The sequence below is a fragment of the Brassica rapa genome, chromosome A01 (genome assembly GCF_000309985.2).
Source record: "Brassica rapa cultivar Chiifu-401-42 chromosome A01, CAAS_Brap_v3.01, whole genome shotgun sequence".
NCBI classification, from domain to species: Eukaryota; Viridiplantae; Streptophyta; class Magnoliopsida; order Brassicales; family Brassicaceae; genus Brassica; species Brassica rapa.
In genome coordinates, this window is record NC_024795.2 from 1,765,456 (window position 1) to 1,787,888 (window position 22,433).

General features: G+C 35.8%; 4 protein-coding genes, 2 long non-coding RNA genes, 1 other non-coding gene and 2 pseudogenes across 10 annotated transcripts; 5 read left to right on the top strand and 4 right to left on the bottom strand.

Annotated features, from left to right (window-relative positions):
* The first annotated feature begins 47 nt into the window (after positions 1–47).
* LOC103834893 (amidophosphoribosyltransferase 2, chloroplastic) lies at positions 48–2,079 on the top strand. The gene has a single exon (XM_009111021.2). The coding sequence runs from the start codon at positions 182–184 to the stop codon at positions 1,847–1,849; it is 1,668 nt and encodes a 555-aa protein (XP_009109269.1). The 5' UTR covers positions 48–181; the 3' UTR covers positions 1,850–2,079.
* Positions 2,080–2,189: 110 nt separating this feature from the next.
* LOC103834996 (probable ribosome-binding factor A, chloroplastic) lies at positions 2,190–3,832 on the top strand. Of its 2 annotated transcripts, none has more exons than XM_009111121.3 (4): positions 2,190–2,614; positions 2,709–2,882; positions 3,225–3,409; positions 3,556–3,832. In XM_009111121.3, exons 1-3 carry the CDS (start codon positions 2,273–2,275, stop codon positions 3,354–3,356), a joined length of 648 nt encoding a protein of 215 aa, XP_009109369.1. In that variant the 5' UTR covers positions 2,190–2,272; the 3' UTR covers positions 3,357–3,409; positions 3,556–3,832. The 2 variants fall into 2 exon arrangements, with proteins under 2 accessions (XP_009109369.1, XP_009109442.1); XM_009111194.3 differs by having other exon boundaries at positions 3,551–3,813.
* Positions 3,833–3,961: 129 nt separating this feature from the next.
* Positions 3,962–5,310, top strand: LOC103835158 (V-type proton ATPase subunit c1). The gene is made up of 3 exons (XM_009111311.3): positions 3,962–4,226; positions 4,501–4,786; positions 4,874–5,310. Exons 1-3 carry the CDS (start codon positions 4,151–4,153, stop codon positions 5,004–5,006), a joined length of 495 nt encoding a protein of 164 aa, XP_009109559.1. The 5' UTR covers positions 3,962–4,150; the 3' UTR covers positions 5,007–5,310.
* Positions 5,088–17,775, bottom strand: LOC117132463. The gene is made up of 2 exons (XR_004456026.1): positions 17,539–17,775; positions 5,088–8,737 (listed from the first exon to the last, which is right to left on the bottom strand). It is a non-coding gene; the product is annotated as an uncharacterized LOC117132463 (long non-coding RNA).
* On the top strand, positions 8,745–15,267 carry LOC103835252 (annotated as a pseudogene).
* LOC117132466 lies at positions 11,318–14,060 on the bottom strand. The gene is made up of 2 exons (XR_004456029.1): positions 13,466–14,060; positions 11,318–13,351 (listed from the first exon to the last, which is right to left on the bottom strand). It is a non-coding gene; the product is annotated as an uncharacterized LOC117132466 (long non-coding RNA).
* Positions 17,413–20,276, top strand: LOC103835465 (annotated as a pseudogene). The gene is made up of 2 exons (XR_001956489.2): positions 17,413–18,604; positions 19,131–20,276. The product of XR_001956489.2 is annotated as an arginine decarboxylase 2-like (transcript).
* A 31-nt stretch (positions 20,277–20,307) lies between these two features.
* LOC103835339 (NADH dehydrogenase [ubiquinone] 1 beta subcomplex subunit 9) lies at positions 20,308–22,213 on the bottom strand. Of its 2 annotated transcripts, XM_009111531.3 has the most exons (6): positions 21,686–21,940; positions 21,567–21,608; positions 21,055–21,136; positions 20,856–20,911; positions 20,707–20,785; positions 20,308–20,563 (listed from the first exon to the last, which is right to left on the bottom strand). In XM_009111531.3, exons 1-5 carry the CDS (start codon positions 21,815–21,817, stop codon positions 20,744–20,746), a joined length of 354 nt encoding a protein of 117 aa, XP_009109779.1. In that variant the 5' UTR covers positions 21,818–21,940; the 3' UTR covers positions 20,308–20,563; positions 20,707–20,743. The 2 variants fall into 2 exon arrangements, with proteins under 2 accessions (XP_009109779.1, XP_033142432.1); XM_033286541.1 differs by lacking the exon at positions 21,055–21,136 and having other exon boundaries at positions 20,326–20,563; positions 21,686–22,213.
* On the bottom strand, positions 22,039–22,111 carry TRNAE-CUC. Its single transcript has one exon. It is a non-coding gene; the product is annotated as a tRNA-Glu (tRNA).
* Positions 22,214–22,433: the final 220 nt, after the last annotated feature.

Consider the following 22,433-nt stretch of genomic DNA (forward strand, 5'->3'; position numbering starts at 1 on the left):
TTAAAGACGAAGGAGAAAGATACTCGAACTCGAGGGTGAGGCGGTCACTTCACTGACGTGTGCTATACATACTCAGTCATAAAACCCTTTCCCCAAATTAACCCTTAAAAACAAAATTAAAATAAAATAAAAAAACCTAAAAGAACCATTTCTTTTCACACAGACACAAACCATATCATCCATGGCGGCCACTTCTTGCTTCTCCTCTTCCATCTCTCTCAATGCTAAACCCAACAAGCCCTCCAAGGCACCTCTCCGTTTCCTCCGCAGCCCCTTCCTTAAACCCTCTCCCTCTCCTCTCCCCGCCTCCCTCTCTTCCTCCTCTCCTTCCCTTCCGGTTAAAGTCTCTTCCTCGGGAAACGCAAACCACCCTCTCGCTCTCGAAAATGATGACTACGACGAGAAGCCTCGTGAGGAGTGCGGCGTTGTCGGAATCTACGGAGACTCGGAAGCCTCGCGCCTCTGCTACCTAGCCCTCCACGCCCTCCAGCACCGAGGCCAAGAAGGCGCGGGAATCGTAACCGTCAGCAAAGACAAGGTCCTCCAGACAATAACAGGCGTCGGTCTTGTCTCCGAGGTCTTCAACGAGTCCAAACTCGACCAGCTACCAGGCGACATCGCCATCGGCCACGTCCGTTACTCCACCGCCGGCTCCTCCATGCTCAAAAACGTCCAGCCTTTCGTCGCCGGGTACCGCTTCGGCTCCGTGGGGGTCGCGCACAACGGGAACTTAGTCAACTACACGAAGCTCCGAGCCGAGTTAGAAGAGAACGGTTCGATTTTTAACACCAGCTCTGACACCGAGGTTGTCCTTCACTTGATAGCTATCTCCAAAGCTAGACCGTTCTTCATGAGGATCGTTGACGCGTGTGAGAAGCTACAAGGCGCGTACTCGATGGTGTTTGTTACCGAGGATAAGCTTGTAGCGGTTCGTGACCCTCACGGGTTTAGACCGTTAGTGATGGGTAGGAGGAGTAACGGAGCTGTTGTGTTTGCTTCGGAGACTTGCGCTCTTGATTTAATCGAGGCTACTTATGAGAGAGAGGTTTACCCTGGTGAGGTTTTGGTTGTTGATAAAGATGGTGTTAAGTCTCAGTGTTTAATGCCTCATCCTGAACCTAAGCAGTGCATTTTCGAACATATTTACTTTTCGTTACCGAACTCGATCGTGTTTGGTCGGTCTGTGTATGAGTCTAGGCATGTGTTTGGTGAGATTTTAGCCACTGAGTCGCCTGTTGATTGCGATGTGGTGATCGCTGTGCCTGACTCTGGTGTTGTCGCTGCTCTGGGGTACGCTGCTAAGTCCGGGGTAGCGTTTCAGCAAGGGTTGATTAGGTCTCACTACGTTGGGAGGACGTTCATTGAACCCTCTCAGAAGATTAGAGACTTTGGAGTGAAGCTGAAGCTGTCTCCCGTCCGTGGAGTTTTAGAAGGGAAGAGAGTCGTTGTTGTTGACGACTCCATCGTTAGAGGAACTACCTCGTCAAAGATTGTTCGTCTCTTGAGAGAAGCTGGTGCCAAAGAGGTTCACATGAGGATCGCGAGTCCTCCTATCGTTGCTTCTTGTTACTACGGTGTGGATACGCCCAGCTCGGAGGAGTTGATATCCAATAGGATGAGTGTTGATGAAGTGAGGGACTACATCGGAAGCGACTCTCTTGCCTTCTTGTCGTTTGAGACGTTGAAGAAACATTTGGGAGAAGATTCGAAAACCTTCTGCTATGCGTGCTTCACTGGGAACTATCCGGTTAAGCCCACGGAGGATAAGGTGAAGCGAGGAGGAGGGGACTTCATCGATGATGGTCTCGTTGGAGGTATTAACAACATCGAAGGAGGTTGGGTTCGATAGGTCGCGAGTTCGATGCGCGCGTGAAACAATTTTGGGTACTAATGGAGTTATATGATGACGAAAATCTTGTTGAATTTTTCATCCATTTGACCTAATTGCTGCATGTTTACTATTATTATTTTGAGGTATGAGATGGGAGTGGACAAGAGGCTTGTTCTTGTCTGATGAATCTTTGAAAGTGTTTTGTTCTATTGCCTTAAGTTTTTTGAAAATTGAAATTGTATTGGTAATCCTGGTGTCAATTCAAACCGGTATCGGTTTACGTGGACTAAACACTTCCACGTCACCGCTGATTATGCAAATTACAGATATACCCTCAGAAACATTTCCAGTGGATATTGTTGGTCTCGTTAACTACTTCCTTCTCCGACCGATAAACACAGAACAGAGGAGTTAAGAGATTAACGATCTCTAACTGTGGCGATGGCTAACGTGTTCCACGCCCACCAGTCTCACTTATTCTTCCCTCTCAATCCTTCAATCTCCACCGTCCGTTCCAAAACGCAGACGTTCCACTTCCCGCAATCAACGGCTCCGGCTAACCTCCGTACGAACCTCTCCGTGCGGCGGAGGAGCGTGAAGTGTATGGCGAACCCGAGGCGAGTGAAGATGGTGGCTAAGCAGATAATGAGGGAGCTCTCCGACATGCTTCTCACAGACACTGTATTGCAACACGCTGTGTTGCCCGAAGCTGCACTTGGAGCCGACCGCTACCTCTCTTCTCTCACCACCATCAGCGATGTCGAGGTCTCCAATGATTTGCAGGTAAAGACAACTTAATTCTCCACTCCTGCTTTGAGATTTTTTACTTAAGAGATATGTTACAAAGCTGAAAATGGTTTGTTTGGGGGGTTTGTAGATTGTGAAAGTGTATGTATCGGTGTTTGGAGATGATAGAGGGAAAGACGTTGCGATAGCGGGGTTGAAATCGAAAGCTAAGTACGTTAGGAGTGAGCTCGGGAAGCGAATGAAGCTGAGATTGACGCCTGAGGTCAGATTCATTGAGGATGAATCCATGGAAAGAGGAAGCAGGGTAAGGCTTCAACTTATATCTTTTACTACAGACAGATTAACTATATTACTGCGTCTATGCAATCTTCCATTAGTAAGGAAAATGTATCTCAATGATGCTGATCGTGATTTCAAGTTGTCTGTCTGTTGGTCTCATGTTTGTAGAAAGCCTATACAAAATATATAGCTTGATCTCTTTTATTGAAAATATAGCATTACATAGTCATTACCTAGTTGATTATTCTTTGAGAAACCATAACCGGATATTGCTAGTTGCAGCTATTCACTGAAGCCACTGTCTCATGTTTTGTCTGACCTTTTATAGTAACCATCACAAGATGCTGAAATTTGGAGATTGTTTCAGGTACTCGCGATACTAGACAAAATAAAAGCTGAGAAAGGAAGCGAAGGGGGAGCAGAAACGTCTGATTCACCAGAGGATGATCAAGATTGGGGAGTGGATGACCCCGACGAAGACATCATCTATGTAAAGTAAACGGTCTCGAACAGTTTTAGTAGAGTGCATATTAGTCGCTCGATTTCCCCTTGGTGAGTCATCATGTTTTTAAATCATCTTAAGATAAAATCATTCACATTAGTAACAAGAACATCTAATTGCTGACACAAAAAAAAAAAGAACATCTAATCATTTGACTCTGTAGATAATCCTTTGTCATGATTTGTGTGAAGTTTAGGAGTATAAGGAGGTGTTGATGGCTCGGAGTTGATAACTAGAGAAGATGAATAGGAGTATAAGGAGATGTTGATGACAGGTATATATATATAGCTCACATGGCTCCTTCTTCAATTATGGATCCTGAGAGCTTCTTTTGTCCTTGAACTCAGAATCTCTCAAATGAAATGTTTTGGATGAATCAGTGTACCAATATGGGTCATAAGCCCTTTGTCTTTGTTCTTCTGCTAATGGAAGAAGTAAACCGATTTGAAATTCATTTTCTTTTCAAATTGAAATACCAAAACTAAACCGGATTGGACAATTGTTTACCTTTGAATCTTTGATATAAGCTGGCATATTAGAAAGTGGGCTTCTTAAGTGAATCACAAGTAGGCCCAGGCCCAATGACGTGGTCGTCTCTGTTGTTAAAAAGAACAAGCTACGTTGCTCCCTTCCACCATTCATCTGAAAGAAACAAAAAAAATTAAATAAAATAAAAAAAGAAAAAACGCAGCGATATCCACGCTGCTCCATCTCTCTCTCGCCAGATATCAATCAATCATCGACTCGCTCCTCAGATTTCAGATCCAAATCTACACACAAAAAGCTTCAACATGTCTACCTTCAGCGGCGATGAAACAGCTCCTTTCTTCGGCTTCCTCGGCGCCGCCGCCGCTCTCGTCTTCTCCTGTAATTTCCTTTTTCTCTTCTCATCGTTTTGTTTTATCTCGTTTCCATTTGATCTGCATCCTTGTTCGTGAATCGTGATCTTCGTATGAGATTTGCATAATTGCTTGAGAATCGCCTCGTAAACTACGCTGATCGCTTATAGGATTCATCGACGAGGCTCGATCAATTGAATCTACGATTGGATCTGACCTGATATGAGATTTAGTTCGATTTTGTTGTGGTTCGAGTGATCTTGAGTGATTTGATTAGAATCTGTTGAAATTTCGTTGGATAGGTATGGGAGCAGCTTATGGAACGGCGAAGAGTGGTGTTGGTGTGGCTTCCATGGGAGTGATGAGGCCCGAGCTGGTGATGAAGTCCATCGTACCAGTTGTTATGGCTGGTGTGTTGGGTATCTACGGTTTGATTATTGCTGTTATCATCAGTACTGGTATTAACCCCAAGGCTAAGTCTTACTACCTCTTCGATGGTTACGCTCACCTCTCCTCCGGTCTTGCTTGTGGTCTTGCTGGTCTCTCCGCTGGTATGGCCATTGGGATCGTCGGTGATGCCGGTGTCAGGTACTTCAACTTATAATAGTTCATAAGTGAATGCATGTGTAACGTTGTTGCTTGACTTGTTCTGTTTGCAATTTTTTGTTTCACCAGGGCAAATGCTCAGCAGCCTAAGCTCTTTGTTGGGATGATTCTTATCCTTATTTTCGCAGAAGCGCTCGCTCTTTACGGGCTTATTGTTGGAATCATCCTCTCCTCTAGAGCTGGCCAGTCTAGAGCTGAATGAGAATGATTTGCCATCGTTCTGAGGATGAGAGAATGTACTTCCTTTTCGTTCTGTGTGCGTTTTTGTTCTTTCGTTCTTTTAGTATTTATCATCGGGAACCAACAGATTTACTGGATTCTTGGGACTTTGTTTCGGAAGCAAACTCACCTATTCGTCATCCCCTTTTTCTCTTTCGGTGGTTTGCATCCGGGTTGTAGGGGTTCTCTTATTGTTCGGTTCTGTAATAAAAAGCTTTGAGGAGCTTGGTATGTTTCTATATTCTTGTGTTGTCCTGAGGAAGTTTAAATACATTTATTTGTTTTGATTTGAAAAAAATACAGTTATTTTGTAAAGAAGTTTGATTTCTCAAACCATCTTGATCTCTTATTGTGTGTTTCGTAGAAAATCTTACTTTTTTTTTTTGCACTCATTTTAAAAGTTTTTGTGCAAAAGTTTAAAATAGAAGTTAGTTAAGCATCACCCCTTAACACATGTTTTGATGAGGTTCCTATTGATGAGAAGCTCTCATTAGAATATTTCTTCTATCTGTCCTATAAAGATAGCTTCACCAATAGTGTAATACACAGCATGTTATTAATAATTTCTATTTGTGTAACATTATTTTTTCTGAGTTTCTCGACGTTAATGATGCTCTAAGATTATTCTACTAAATATGAAGATATGTGTATATATATATATATATACTTGAATAACTTCTTTTGAGAATTTTTATTGGAGTTGATCTTAAGAGATACTTGAATAACTTATTTTGTTTAAGATCGAACGAATAATAGTTTATGGTTACCTTCTCGATTCCTGAATGATAATTTTTTTTTATAGATTTTTAAAATAAAGATTTATTTTTTCTGTGATTGCTTCTACGCGTATGGACTTGGGGACTAGGACTAGTCCGACCATTTCTAGTTGGGAGGGATAGACACCAATGATCGCGACATGCTAGATTTTTCACGTGTATAAATCTTTCCGGAACTTTGCTAACCTTTCACTTTAGCATTATATCTTTTGGTATTGTTTGGAAATATAGATAACAATATATATGAGAATTGTTTGGAAACATAAATAGTATTATAAAAAAAGTATAATGTTTTTTAATAATTTCATTAATATAAATACATTAAATGTCTTTCCATATTTCACTTATTTTAGCAATTTTATTAATTATATTACTTGAATAATGCATCACATCATTAATTATATTACCATAATAATAATAATAGTACAGATTTTTATTAATTAATTAATCAATATTAACTTTGTGTCAATTATAAAAAAAAAAAAATTGGATTTTGCATTTAACGTTTCGTTTAGTTTGTTTTACTAAAACCTTTTTATAAATTTTAGTTTAATTATGTGAAAAATTATGTAGCCAAAAACATAATTCAAAGACACATTTTTTGAATAAAATAATAACTTAAATCAAAATAATAAAAATGTATTACATTTATTGTCACTTAATTTTCTACTCCATATAATTATTTTACTAAATAAGAAACTCTTTTTATTTCACTTAATTTATCCAAACACATAGCAATAACTCTTTCTATTAGTTTATAAAATCAGTTAGACATGAACATTGACTATCCATTTATGTACAAGTTTTTTTTTGGGTATCTTTATTTTTTTGTTTTGAAATTAGATCACGCTTAAATATTATAAATTTATGTGTGGATTTTGGGTTGAGTCCTTCTGGATCTGAATAAGCACGGGTCCACAGATCAATTTCTAGTTAGTTTAAAAGCAGGGCCACAAACCAAGACCTCGCCCTTTGGGACCTCTGTTAGGGCATTATTAGCATTCATCAATAAAACCATGTTCATTCTATCTCTATAATTATATAGAAATTCTATTATATATACAAGTTTGTTTTAGTTTATATATGTTCCTATAGTAGATTTTTCTTAAGTAAAATATAAAATAATATTTTCATGCGTAATATAGAGATAATAGTAACATTTATCTATATTTTCTTTTAAAATAGTAAATTATATTGTAAGACATGCATTAAAGAAAAACAAAAAGAAAAATGGGTTAAATCCAAGTCCATTAAAGACATAGACCTAGTCCCCAGACGGGAGGTGCAGCCCATGACATGCCCTCTCTAGAGTTTTCATACGGACTTATCCGAACCGTGGTGAGCAGACACGATTTTTTATTTAGTTTCTTTTGGAGAAAAAGGGATATAGTAGAATAGTGGTATGAAAGAGCAGTCATGTACGATCGCCATAAGAGGAGTGGTGGACATGAGCCCTCAGATCCAGTAAGCGCCTTTTACCGCAGTCGACGCGTTTTCTGTTAACTTATTCTAATGCATATTCCAACTCAATATCAGATTTATCAACGTCCGGTTCAGCTGCTCTTGGATTTGGAAGTTGGAATCTGTTTTGCTTTTTTTTTAATTAAGTTGTACGTTACTAAAGAAAAAATGTACTAGTGTTACTTTTTGGTGAAGCTATTCATTCATACCCACGGTAAATAAATTGCACGTATAGACTATAGACACGAGAGAAGAACAAAAAAATTAATAGAGCTACAGAAAGTAACAAATCATAAAGAACGGGAAGACTAAACATAATCAATTTTGTAAATTTTATATTTTCTGACATGGGTTTAACTTAATTTGCAAACTGCTGACAACAATTTATTTACATGTTTCCAAATAAAAGCGGCCCGCTTACACTGTAGACTGCAGCTGCTGATAACAATGTATTTGCATAAAGCATGGGCCCGTACGCACGTTTAAAACATAGTTATCAAATTAAATTTATTTGTGACCACTAATATTTTATGTCATTTCATTCATTTGTTAACACTATTATTTATATATAGAAAATTAAAACTTTCAATATAAATATAAAAAATGCATACTAATACTAAAGTAGTCTTCATAAATTTAAATATAAAATAATGTAACAAGAAAATAAATGTCACGAATTGCCATTTAAAAAATTAAATTTAAATATAAAATAATATAAAATAATATAAAAAATGCATACTATTGGGTATGTAAAACTATTTCCATGGATGCTTATAATAATATATAGAAAGGTGTATATAATAAAAACCAAAAAAATAAGAAAAAAATGGTTTTCGTTTTTAAAAGAAGACTGAGAATCTTGAATCGATCAAGAATTGCCATTTATAAATATTTTAATAAAGAAGATTAGCCAAATTATGTTTTGTATTTGATGGAACTAGGTTTATTGATTGGCCCGGTTCACTGGTTTTGCCAAGTTTTTACCAGGTTTATCTTTTAATAATAATTTATTTTTATATTTTTTGCAGAAATTTGCTATGTTTACACCGGCAATAAGTTTTATGGATATATATAACTAAAATTTACAAAATTTAAATTGAAGAAATAGTAGCTATATTTTTTAATTGACTTTGTTGGTGATATATGCCTAGACATGTTTGGTTATAAACCACTTTTACAAAATTTAAATTGAAGAAACAGTAGCTTTATATGTTGGTGAATCAAGGAAATAAATTCTAGTGATTAAAATAAAAAAGAAGGAAATATCATAAATGGGCCCCACGGCCCAAATATCATAACCATCTTCTGTTTCTGTCTGCTTACTTTTCCCTCCCTTATTATATAAACAAGTAGAGTGTAATCTGCCTTCATCATCCTCATCAAGCTTCTCTTGTTCATTCAAGCTTGCTTTGACTTTTCTTCTGAAACGGTCATCGCGGCGGCGATAGATACACCTTCCGCCTCGTCGGCTCTAAACCTTTCAATCTCTCTCTAAAGATGCCTGCTGTAGCGTGCGTCGATACTGGTTACGTTTTCTCCGACGATGGCTCTCTCCCCACCGCCGCTGACGCGTTTATCCCGGCCTCACCAACTTCTTCTCGTTGGAGTCCCTCTCTCTCGGCTTCTCTTTATCGTATCGACGGTTGGGGAGCTCCTTACTTCGCCGCCAACTCTTCCGGTAACATCTCCGTTCGTCCTCATGGCGACGACACTCTGCCTCACCAAGACATCGATCTGATGAAAGTCGTTAAGAACGTAACGGTTCCAAAATCCTCCGGTGGTTTGGGGTTGCAGTTCCCTCTCATCGTGCGGTTCCCTGACGTGTTGAAGAACAGGCTCGAGTGTCTCCAGTCCGCGTTCGATTCCGCGGTTAAGAGTCAAGGGTACGGTTCTCATTACCAAGGCGTTTTTCCGGTTAAATGCAATCAGGACCGGTTCATTGTGGAGGATATCGTGAATTTCGGTTCTCCTTTCCGGTTTGGTTTGGAAGCTGGTTCTAAACCGGAGATCCTTTTAGCTATGAGCTGCTTGTGTAAAGGCAACCCTGACGCCTTTCTCGTCTGTAACGGCTTCAAAGACGCTGAGTATGTTTCATTGGCTCTCCTCGGGAGAAAGCTTGCGTTCAACACTATGATTGTTCTCGAGCAAGAACATGAGCTTGATCTTGTTATCAACCTTAGCCAGAAGATGAACGTGAGGCCTGTCATTGGTCTAAGAGCTAAGCTGAGAACCAAACAAACAAATCATTACGGCTCATATTCAGGTGAAAAGGGCAAGTTTGGATTGACTAGTACTCAGATTGTTAGTGTCGTGGCGAAGCTTAGCGAGTCTGGTATGCTTGACTGTCTCCAGCTCTTGCATTTTCACATTGGCTCAATGATTCCATCGTCTTCGTTGCTATCTCATGGTGTCTCCGAAGCTGCTCAGATTTACTGTGAGCTTGTGCGTCTTGGCGCACATATGAAAATTATTGATGTTGGTGGTGGTTTGGGGATAGACTACGACGGGTCTAAGTCTGGAGAACCTGATCAGTCTGTTACTTATACACTAGATGAGTATGCTGAAGCTGTTGTATCTTCCATCAGGTACCCATCAAACTTTTAAACATTCGCTAAGGGCAGATTATTCTACATAAAATTTAAGGGCATGTTTAAAAAGTACTCTTTCTATTGATAAGATAATCTTGATCAGCGCTTTGTTAATTTATGATGAAAAATTTCACTAATAACTTAACAAATATTTTGTTAATTCGTAAGAATTTTATGTATTTAATATATTTTTGCATTTAAATCAATGTTTTTAAATTTGAGCCATGTCAAACCAGTTAATCCGGTGATCTAATAATTTGATTTAGATTTTTAAAAATATCCATATTTCGAGATTAACCGATTGAACCGATAGATTACTGATATGTAATGCAATTTGATTAAATTTTTATTGTTTCATAATTTTTCACCTTTTAATCTAAATTTTAAAGTTCATTAATTGTTTTACAATTTTATGAAATTATAACATTTCTACAAAATTTTGATAGAGAAAATAATAGATATAAAATAATTAACAACTGTAAATATGTCTTGATCATATTACTCATTTTTATAGCTTAATTAATTTTATTATAATAATTTTGTGTAATTTATCTTGTTAATAATTTAATTATAATCAGTTTAAATTTGTTGTTAACAATTAGTGTTAAACATTTTTCTTTAAAAAACATATATTTTATCATTTTTGATCATTTGTTTTGTTATTATATTTATTGTACAATGTATAACGTTTATATATATATATATATTATGTAATGGCTATTATTGAATTATTATGTTACTTAATTAAATGATATAACCATTATTTAGTAAATACAAATAAAATAATCTGTTAATTTAATTGATTTCTTATTGATTGAAATGTTTTTGTAGTATTTAAACATGTAAAAATAAGTTCTATTTATTTTGTTTCTTTTATAAATAAAAAGTACTAGGTGATATCCGCGCCCTGCGCGGAGTGAGTGATCTAAAATTAATTTTCATATATTAAATCTATAAATTGTGCATGTATATAAGTTGTAAACTTGTTTTCTTTTGATTTTAAAGATTGTTTAAGTGGTTATCTGTAAATTATAAACATTTGAAGGTAACAAAGATATAATAGTGTGCAATAACTTATATTAATTTATTATGAATTTAAGACAAAACATAAAATAAGAAAAAAAATTATTACGATCATAATAAATAATGATTAAAATATTATAAAAAACATAGGCAAAGAAAAGTAAAAGTACTAACGATCCCAAATTATAAAGAAATAAATTAAAATCTGAAAAACCAAAATGCCGCAAGAAGGATCTTCAAAACTTCTGATTTGCAATTATATACCAAGAAGAAACTAAAAATTAGTTTAGCAAACTAAACATAACTACTAACCAAATTCACAAAATAAACTCATGGGATATACCTTTTTTTGAACTCATTGATTTTTGGAACATCTTTAAGTTCAAAAATGATTTTGAAAAACCCATCGATGTTGGTGACTTACTTCAGGCGACCTTAAAAAAGAAAAAAGTTCAGCAATATATGAAAGGAATATCAATTCCATAAATTTGTTTATTCTCAATTAGTACAATATATTACCTAGTTTTTTTTTTTTTTGAACGTCTGATTAATTATGCTATTACAACGATGAGAAATATTACATAGACGATTCTACAGCCGACAATTCTCGCTCCGAGCCGCCCTATGAGATCCATGTTCGATGATACGCTCTTGCACCATGCTGAAGACCTCTTGTAACCATTTTTCTCTATGATCTGCATAATTTGCGTTTTCTGGGGTTTGAACCCCAGACCTCCTGGTGTAGAAGCATTAATGAACCCTTAGTCAAACCACTGGACTAAGGGGGCTTCCACATTACCTAGTTTGTTTGAAAGTTCTTTGTTTCTGAGATTTTTTTTGGTTGAAAAAGAGGTAGCTATGAGTTTAATATGAGTCAATGTTTTATATGTAGCCATATATTTATAGTATTAGACAAATAAAACTACACGGAATAAGTAAATGGAAAGTGTATAATGTGATTGAGAAATTAATCATTTGTTACCATATTAGGCATATACGAAGATTTAAGTTTCCTATAAATTTGAATTTCAGTCAATTAGATTCAATCTTGTGACTGTAATATGTATTCAAGCTTTTGAAAATAAATCATATATGCGGATATTAAATGCAGTGAACATATAAGGAAAAATCATATTTAAAATAACAGAAGTTGTTTCCGAAAATTACTCAGGAATATGAATACAAATCAGACATTATTTTGATTGGTTTGTGAGCATAAATGGGATTGATCACGCATATTAACTACACGCAATCTTGCTTTCAGAAATCGGTAAGTACTATATTTTCGAACATAATATGGGAAAAAATATTCAATATGATATTTGACCAAATAGTAAGTGTATCAGTTTTCATATTTGAAATTATACGGTATCCCATTTAGAACGTAGGTTTTATGGCGTCACTTTAGATAGTTCAAATCCAAGGCAAAATGGAACATAACTATAACAAAGCCAAACCATATACCAATTGAAATCGGTTTAGTGTCAAACATTAGAATATCAATACCCAAATAAAGATTATGAATTGATTAGAATATCAATTCCCATCAATTTTGCCATGTTTTCAAATAATTATTTTATTCATGTTTCGTTATATAAGAAACAAATATTATGATTATATTCTGTTATTCAATCAATCATGACTCAACTAATAATCAATCAAATATTTCAACTCCACAAAACAATAAAAAATGAATAGGGTGAATACAATGATATTATGACTATTATTGAAAAGAAATGTGACGTTGACAAAAATGTTGCCTTTTACAAAAGAGTTAATATTGCATTATGATTAACGTTGACAAAAATGTTCATAAAACGTTCAATTATAATACGTGTTCCTAAAATAAGCATAAAATTGTTCATAAAATTATTCCCGTTTCTTTAGTTGCATTATAAAGAAATTTGATATTAGTTTAAAAATGTTCATAAAATGTTGCATAAAAATGTTCATAAAATGTTGATTCGGTTTCAAAAATGTTCATAAAACGTTGCATTATAATACGATTTGATATTAGTTTATAAATGTTCATAAAATGTTGCATTATAATTAACGTAAACAAAAATGTTCATAAAACGATTTGATAGATGTCGAACTTATTTTGTTGCCTTTTACAAAAGAGTTAATATTCTGTCTGTCATAAATTCCTGTTTTTTTTTCAAATCGGATTGTAATCATATAGTATAATGTATATGACCAATGACATTTGGTTGTAATTATTCTAGTTCACAAAGGGTTTTTTTAAAAAGTTAATGAGAGTGCATGAGGTGATGACACATAGGAAATGACACTCATGTAATAAACATATGAGGCCAAGGTTTATTTCTATGAATGTTTCTCCTTTAATAAGAAAGGAATAATCTATATTTAAATGGACCAATTTATTTTTCTAAAGATTCTGAAAATAATCTTAGTGATGACACGTGGCTACACTTAAAAGTTGTAATGCTCCAAGATTAATATATAGAGGATTCTTAAAACTTCTTTGCTATGATCATAACTTAAAATTTTATAATCAATTAATTGCAATGCAAATTATATCCATCCTTAAAAAATATATTTGAAGATTCTGAGAATCATCTTAGTGATGGCACGTTCTTTGCTATGATCATAACTTAAAATTTTATAATCAACTAATTGCAATGCAAATTATATCCATCTTTAAAAATTATATTTGAAGATTCTGAGAATCATCTTAGTGATGACACGTGGAGACACTTAAAAGTTGTAATGTTCCAAGATTAATATATAGAGGATTCTTAAGACTTCTTTGCTATGATCATAATTTAAAATTTTATAATCAACTAATTGCAATGCAAATTATATCCATCTTTAAAAAAATCTTTGAATATTTTTTTTTCCTTTTTATTTGATTTTGTTGTTGTCTCTTATTGCTTATTTTTTTTAATGATAATCATTGTGATACAAAATATACTATTCCTAATCCAAAATCACTATCAATATCATTGTGATTACTTTCTCCTAGTATACTATTATTTATTTTAAAATCTGTAAATAAAACCTTATGGTTAAAACTTCGGTATATGGTACATTTTGTTTTACAGTTATGTATACCTAATGAATCATTTTCGAAAATTTTTATATCAAGAAACTAATTTACGAAAATAACTATATTGTAATATTTTACCGTAAATAATTAAATAAGTAATTAGGATAATATTTTACAGGTACGTATGTGACCGGAGATCGGTGAAACATCCGGTGATATGTAGTGAAAGTGGAAGAGCAATAGTCTCTCATCATTCTGTGCTGATCTTTGAAGCTGCCTCCGATGTTAAACCAGTGGCTCACCAACCGAAGCCTGATGATATTCAATTTCTGCTCCAACGTGAGGAGGATCTATACGCGGCTGTGATGCGTGGAGATCAAGAAAGCTCTCTACTTTACGTTGAACAGCTGAAACAGAGATGTCTTGAAGAATTCAAAGAGGGTGTTTTGAGCATCGAGCAGTTAGTTTCTGTTGATGGGTTATGCGAATGGGTTTTGAAGGCTATAGGCGGGTCGGATCCGGTTCAGACTTACAACATGAACCTATCGATTTTCACTTCGACTCCTGACCACTGGGGGATGGGACAGCTGTTTCCTATCGTTCCTATCCATAAGCTCGACCAAAAGCCCGGGGCTCGCGGGGTCTTGTCTGATTTAACGTGTGACAGTGATGGGAAGATCGTTAAGTTCATAGGCGGCGAGTCTAGCTTGCCGTTGCACGAGATAGACAGTTATGGAGGTGGAGGAAGGTACTTATTGGGTCTATTCCTTGGAGGGTCTTATGAGGAGACCATGGGTGGAGTCCATAATCTATTTGGCGGGCCAAGCGTTGTCCGTGTCTCGCAGAGCGATGGACCACATAGCTTTGTAGTGACCAGAGCCGTGTCTGGCCAGTCCTCTTCTGATGTTCTCCGAGCAGTGCAGCATGAGCCCGAGATAATGCTTCAGACACTAAAGCACCGAGCAGAGGAAGTGATGCATACCAAAGGAGGTGGTGAAGAAGAAGAAGAAGATGAGAATGAGTACAAGAACGTGGCTGCTTGTCTCGACCGTTCGTTCCACAACATGCCGTATCTCGCGACCGAGGAGGGCATCAGTGAGTAACCACTCTCTTTCAGCTGCGATCAATAACTTTGGCTTTTAGCACTTCGACGATGACGGCTTTGACTACCTATGAGTGTGAGAAAGGTGGTCGTTTAGTTTGTTTTTGCAGTTTAATTTTCATTTTAGGTTTCTTCAATAAATTATTGGAATAATCAAATGACGAGATCCATCGTTGTATTTGTTTAAATTGTAAAATTCAGATTTTTTTTTATCTTATTTTATTTATCAAAAACATAAATCAACATTAAATATAAATGTATATGTCACAATTAACTTTAAATTATATCATCGCTGTTAATATTTCATATCATCATTTTCTTTCAAAATTAATATGGTAATAATACCTGTTAAGTCAATTTTCAAATAATGTCTAGAGAATTTAGATAATTTTTTTGATACCATGTTCGAGTAATAGTTTATGGTTAATTTTTCAATTCCTGAATAATAGTTTTTTAGATTTATTTTTTAAAACACAAATAATTTTTATATAGATTTTAAAGATAATTTCGGTACTTAATATTAATTAATTGTAAAATTGTAACACATTAATTAGAATTATTTTAATCTATTAAATATACTGTATTGATAGTTATTAGAAATTATATAATAAAAATAAATAAAAACATTTATTACATTATTAATACTCTAAAAATTAATCTTGAGAGAATTGTTATTTATTTTCTCTGTGATTTCTTCTACTCATGCGGATAAGGGACAAGGACGACCATCTCTAGTTGGAATACACATCATTGATCGATATGCAAGATTTTTCACGTGTATAAATCTTTCTGGAAATATTAATGCAGTTGTGGGGAGATATTAATGCAGGGCCACAACTCAAGACCTCGCCCCTTGAACCTCTGTCAGGACAGTGAAATGCAGGGCCACAAGTAAAGACCGCGCCCCTTGGGATCTCTTTAGGGCATTATTAGCAGTAAGACCGTTTCATCTAATTTCTATGTTCATCTCTATATTTATATAGAAATTCTATTATATATATGTTTAGTTTGTTCTAATTTATATATGTTTCTATAGTAGAGGTTTTTCTATTTTGAAGGAATATATAAAAAATAATTCCATCCTTAAATAGGGATAAAAATAATATCTATCTATATTTTCTTCTAAAAATAGAAAAATCTACTATATGACATACATTATAGTAAAACAGTTTTTATAACAGAATTCTCTGTTTTTTAAAAATATTTATAAATGTACATTAGAAATGTTCTAAAAGACCACAAGAGTCTTACAAAACTTTAATTTAATTGGTTTTAATAAACTGAATCAATCAATTGTTACACGTGTTAATTATATGAGACTCTAATTATATAATGCTAACACTAATATCAGATCATCTTTTGATATTAATTTATTTATAGATTTTTGCAGAAATTTGCTATACTTACACGTGAAATAATTTTCATGGATATATGTATGGCTTTGATTGGTGACATGAGTTACCATTGATTAAGTTTGAGTTAGCCTTGTAACTCAAAAATGTTCCTAATCATGCATTAAATTTAGTTTTTTGATTTTATGTTTGTTTTAAAATATGTTGTACTTGAGTTACAATTTTGACTTAGACCCTTTATAAATTTGCTAACTCAAAATATAAACTTACATCAACCAAAATCCCATGTTTTAAAAGTTGAGTTACAAATTTGATTGATTTTTTTTCGTTTTAAGAAAAATAAAAATCGTGAACACGACTTTTTACAAAATAATATATATTGAACAAATAAGATGCAAACGTAGATTTGGAAATATTGGTGGTGGGTGTGGGGGAGAGTGGGGGTAATATTTATTTGTTTTATTTTAAGATTTTATAAATTATTAATTTTAATGAATATATCTTTCATGATAGTCTATATTATTCTAATATTTTTTTCAAATCTTCTATATAATACTAAGAAAATAATATATTCTGAAAATTCTTTTTCAAACTTTTTATGCTTATTTAAAATAAATTTTCTTTTTATTTGTTTTAAAAAGAGCTTTACAAAAAAATTTATTTATCAATTTATATATTCAATTCTTTATTTAGAAGCAACTTATACATCAAAAATGTTATTAGTCATAAATTTTAATAAATGATAACTTTTAACTTTATTGCAAAATTTACCATATAAACTTACAGTTTTTAGAGCATCTCCAATGTATAACTCTATTTTTTTCTCCACAATGGAGTAAAAGTGAAAATGGAGTAAAATTGCTCCAACTCTACTCCATTTTTCACTCCATAATGGAATGATGAACAAACAAAAAATATATTACTCCATTTATAGAGTAAATTTCATTATGGAGTGAGATATGAAGTTGGGTTGGAGCATTCCTTACTCCATATTCACTTTTACACCATTTTAGAGGAAAAAATGGAGTAGGGATGGAGATGCCCTTGCCACGTAGTTTTTAGTGCAAGTTAAATAGAATTACAAAAACTACAAATAGAGCTTAATCTGCCTTCCTCAACCTAAAGCTTCTCTTCTACATTCAAGCTTTCTTTGATTCTTCTTCTGAACGGTCATTACGGCGGGGATAGTTACATCTTCTGTACCTTTCAATCTCTCTCGAAAGATGCCTGCTGACGTGTTTATCCCGGCGTCACCAACTTCCTCCTCCTCCGACAGCTCTTCCCGTTGGAATCCCTCTCTCTCCGCCTCTCTCTACCGCATCGACGGTTGGGGAGCTCCATACTTCACCGCCAACTCTTCCGGTAACATCTCCGTTCGTCCTCATGGCTCCGACACTCTGCCTCACCAAGACATCGATCTCCTCAAAGTAGTTAAGCATTTGACTGATCCGAAAGCCTCCGGTGGTTTAGGGCTGCAGCTTCCTCTCATCGTGCGGTTCCCTGACGTTTTAAAGAACAGGCTCGAGTGTCTCCAGTCCGCGTTCGATTCCGCGGTAAAGTCTCAGGGGTACGGTTCTTATTACCAAGGTGTTTATCCGGTTAAATGCCACCAGGACCGGTTCATTGTGGAGGATATCGTGAATTTCGGTTCTCCTTTCCGGTTTGGTTTGGAAGCTGGTTGTAAACCGGAGATCCTTTTAGCTATGAGTTGCTTGTGTAAAGGCAACCCTGAGGCCTTTCTCATCTGTAACGGCTTCAAAGATGCTGAGTATGTATCCTTGGCTCTCCTCGGTAGAAAGCTTGCGCTCAACACAGTGATTGTGCTCGAGCAAGAACATGAGCTTGATCTTGTTATCGACCTTAGCAAGAAGATGAACGTGAGGCCTGTCATTGGGTTAAGAGCTAAGCTGAGAACCAAACAAACAAATTATTACGGGTCGAATTCAGGTGAAAAGGGAAAGTTTGGATTGACAAGTGCTCAGATTGTTTGTGTCGTGGCGAAGCTTAGGGAGTCTGGTATGCTTGACTGCCTCCAGCTCTTGCATTTTCACATTGGCTCAATGATTCCAACGACTTCTTTGCTATCTGATGGTGTCTCCGAAGCTGCTCTGATTTACTGTGAGCTTGTGCGTCTTGGTGCACATATGAGAGTTATTGATGTTGGTGGTGGTTTGGGGATTGACTATGACGGGTCTAAGTCTGGAGAAGGTGATATCTCGGTTGCTTATACACTCGAGGAGTATGCTGAAGCTGTTGTAACTTCCATCAGGTACCCAGCAAAGTTTTCAACATTCGCTTAGGGCAGATTATTCTACATAAGGGTATGTTTACAAAATATTCTTTTATATAATCTATTGATAAGTTACAGTTTTTGAAAATTTGTTTTCACTTGAACCTATATTACTATTAATATTTTTAAAACTTCTTTGCTGTGATCATAATTTAAAATTTTAAAATCAACTAACTGCAATGCAAATTATATCCATGTTAAAAAAATCTTTGAGTAATCTTTTTTTTTTTTTTCTCTTATTGTTTTTTTATAAGATAATCATTGTGATATAGTATACTATTCCTACATCCAAATCACTTTTCAGATCATTGTGATTACTTTCCCTTAGTCTATTATTATTTTTAAAATGGATAAGAAAACTTTATACTAAAATAAACCTATGTGGTACATTTTGCTTACAATGATCTATACCAAATAAATAAAATACAAAAAGAAACTAATAATTTACAAAAATAACTATATATTGTAATATTTTACTGTAATTAATTATGATAATATTTTGCAGGTATGTATGTGACCGGAGATCGGTAAAACATCCGGTGATATGCAGTGAAAGTGGGAGAGCAATAGTCTCTCATCATTCTGTGTTGATCTTTGAAGCTGTTAAGCCAATAACTCACCAACCGAAGCCTGATGATATTCAGTTACTGCTCGAAGGTGAGGAAGATCTATACACGGCTGTGATGCGTGGAGACCAAGAAAAGTCTCTACTGTACGTGGACCAGCTGAAACAGAGATGTGTTGAAGGTTTCAAAGATGGTGTTTTGAACATCGAGCAGTTAGGTTCTATTGATGGGTTATGCGAATGGGTTTTGAAGGCTATAGGCAGGTCGGATCCGGTTCAGACTTACAACATCAACCTATCGATTTTCACTTCGACTTCTAGCCACTGGGGGATGGGACACCTGTTTCCTATCGCTCCTATCCATAAGCTCGATCAAGAGCCTAAGGCTTGTGGGATCTTGTCTGATATAACGTGTGACAGTGAAGGGAAGATCGTTAAGTTCATAGGCGGCGAGTCTAGCTTGCCGTTGCACGAGATAGATAGCAATGGAAGGTACTTTTTGGGTTTATTCCTTGGAGGGGCTTATGAGGAGTCTATGGGTGGAGTCTATAATCTGTTTGGCGGGCTAAGCGTTGTCCGTGTCTCGCAGAGCGATGGACCACATAGTTTTGTAGTGACCAGAGCCGTGCCTGGTCAGTCCTCTTCCGATGTTCTCCGAGCAGTGCAGCATGAGCCTGAGCTAATGCTTCAGACACTAAAGCACAGAGCAGAGGAAGTAATGCATACCAAAGGAGGTGGTGAAGAAAAAGAAGAAGATGAGTACAAGAATGTGGCTGCTTGTCTCGACCGTTCGTTCCACAACATGCCGTATCTCGCGACCGAGGAGGGCATCAATGAGTAACTCTCTTTCAACTGCGATCAATAACCACGGCTTTTAATACTGAGGCGACAACCTATATGAGTGCGAGAAAGCTGGTCTTGTGGTTTGTTGTGGCAGTTAAATTATCATTTTAAGTTTCGTAAATAAACTATTGGAATAAAATGATAATCATATGACGAGATACATGGTTGTATTGTGTAAAGTCCTTTTGTAAAAATTCGGATTTTTGTATCTTATTTTATTTATTTTCAAGTTAGTTAGCAATTTATCAAAAGAGGAGACAAAACAAACAAACAATGTGTGAGCCAGCCATGGTATCCAAAGTTCTGTTCAGTTTAAACCGGCCTCATTTCGCTATGAAAAAAAAAAAGCCAAAGTAAAAACAAAGTTTTTCATGGTCGGAACATCCATGATACACATGGTAATATAAACCAAGTTGGAAACAAGAGTGGCTTACTGGAACGAAACACCTTTGAAAACTACAATTGGTCAACCTTGAAAGTCTTCAATAAATAAATCTTCTGAAACATAAGCCACCCCGGGATGCTTCAATCTGCAGTAGAATAACAAACACCATTGAAAACTTAACAACTTAGTGGTTCCCGCTGGGCATATGTCTTATGGGACATTTTATGAGACTGAAACGAAACTATTTAACCATGCAACATGAGCATCTGATAAATGATCCCAACTTACTTTATTGATGAGTATAAAAAAATATGGAAAGTGAGGATTAAGGGTTGTCTTCTTGACCGTAGTTGTACACAATCTCAATCTGCATCAGCCACACAAGAAGATAAGAACTTGTGAATAAGAAAGTGATAAGTGTTTAGAAGAAAGATTACCCCAGCAGGAGGAGTGGGGTTTCTACAGAACTTTGAGCCACCAGGTGCCCATGGAACTACCAAAAAAAAAAAAAACGTGGGAGGTCATTTAAAATCCAACTCAAGAAGAAGTAGATCGTCCTTGTTCTCTAACGTGACACGCCTTCCAATGAAAACTACCATGATTATTCTCATTAATTGGTTTAAAGATGCTATATACCGATATAAGGATCAGGGTGGCGCCACTTGTCGTACTCTGCTTCACCATGAGCAATCAGTTTGTCGATTCTGTCAACATCCTCCTACAAATATCCCCCCAATCAAAGGGAAATAGATTCAGGGCCGGTCCTGGGCAAAGCCGTATGAAACATTTGTCTACGGTCTTCAAATTTTTTTAAAAAAAATACATATACATAGGCCCCTAAATTTTTTGAAAAAACTCCCAAATTTTCTTTAATTTTTTTTTTTAATTAAATCTTTACAAAAATCGCCTAAAGCCCTCAAAATCCGGCCCTGAATAGACTCAAAACGTAAAATTCACGATCATTATAATAACAAGCTAACTGATCTCAAGAAAAAGCAGAGTTCGTCCTAGATTGTAATGATTACGAGTGTATAACCAAACTCAACACGAGAAGTTATGGAACATCGGCATGGTTCACACGTGCGAAACAAAGCAATTAACATTACACAAGACTTCATACATACAAGAGAGAGTATATTAACACTTACCACGTCTTGATTAGCATTGAACTTCTCGCGCAGATCAGAAGCCTGATAAAGGGAACGAAAAATCGACGAATCAAAAAACCCAAATCGCTAGCGAGATCGGTGAAATGAGAATAACTTACGTCTCGGTAGAAGATGTGGCGATGGACAGCCCAATTGAGAGTATCCTTGAGAGCGCGTCTGTAGAGGATTCGAACCCTCTCCTTCTGCGCCACTCGCCGCGCGAAATACGCCGCCGATGATACTCCGCTCATTTTTTTGTTTTCTGATTCCCGATTTTGATTTTGAGTCTCTCTCTACACTCTCTTTCTTCTTCTTTCTAACCTTCTGGACCAGTTAGAGGGACAGAGGAGAAAGTTTTAGATGGGCTAGTGATTGGAATATTTGGCCCAAACGTAACGGACCCAAACATGGTGCAAAAAGGAATGTTGTTTAAATAGACTGGGCCCCAAACCAATACACTGTAAAAAGTATGCTCCGTTGCCGGGACTCGAACCCGGGTCTCTCGGGTGAGAGCCGAGTATCCTGACCAGCTAGACTACAACGGATTGTTGGCTATGTACTTATTTGTAACTAATTGGAAATGGAATATACCAAATATTTCTGAAGCCACAGTTTATGAGAGACTTGCGTTTCCCGTGGATACTTTATAATTTGTTTTACTCTAAAATTTCATTCGATTTCTTTTAGAATCTTTTGTTGTTGAGCTAGGTCACGTGTTGTGAGAAGAGTTCTCTTGGAGAAACCAAGCAAAACATGATTTAGAGTTCTTGAGTAATGTATACGCTTGGGGAAGACCAGAGAGAGAGAGAGAGATTGCACGTGATAAAGCTACTCTTCTCTTGATATTTAGTTTATGAAATAACCTTT

Coding starts and splice junctions, on each gene's coding strand:
- LOC103834893 (XM_009111021.2), top strand. CDS start 182: ATGGCGGCCACTTCTTGCTTCTCCTCTTCCATCTCTCTCAATGCTAAA.
- LOC103834996 (XM_009111121.3), top strand. CDS start 2,273: ATGGCTAACGTGTTCCACGCCCACCAGTCTCACTTATTCTTCCCTCTC. Junction 2,615..2,708: donor AGGTCTCCAATGATTTGCAG/GTAAAGACAACT, acceptor GGGGGTTTGTAG/ATTGTGAAAGTGTATGTATC. Junction 2,883..3,224: donor CCATGGAAAGAGGAAGCAGG/GTAAGGCTTCAA, acceptor AGATTGTTTCAG/GTACTCGCGATACTAGACAA.
- LOC103835158 (XM_009111311.3), top strand. CDS start 4,151: ATGTCTACCTTCAGCGGCGATGAAACAGCTCCTTTCTTCGGCTTCCTC. Junction 4,227..4,500: donor CGCCGCTCTCGTCTTCTCCT/GTAATTTCCTTT, acceptor TTCGTTGGATAG/GTATGGGAGCAGCTTATGGA. Junction 4,787..4,873: donor GTCGGTGATGCCGGTGTCAG/GTACTTCAACTT, acceptor TTGTTTCACCAG/GGCAAATGCTCAGCAGCCTA.
- LOC103835339 (XM_033286541.1), bottom strand. CDS start 21,817: ATGAGCGGAGTATCATCGGCGGCGTATTTCGCGCGGCGAGTGGCGCAG. Junction 21,609..21,685: donor GCCACATCTTCTACCGAGAC/GTAAGTTATTCT, acceptor TCCCTTTATCAG/GCTTCTGATCTGCGCGAGAA. Junction 20,564..20,706: donor TTTTTATACTCATCAATAAA/GTAAGTTGGGAT, acceptor ATTCTACTGCAG/ATTGAAGCATCCCGGGGTGG.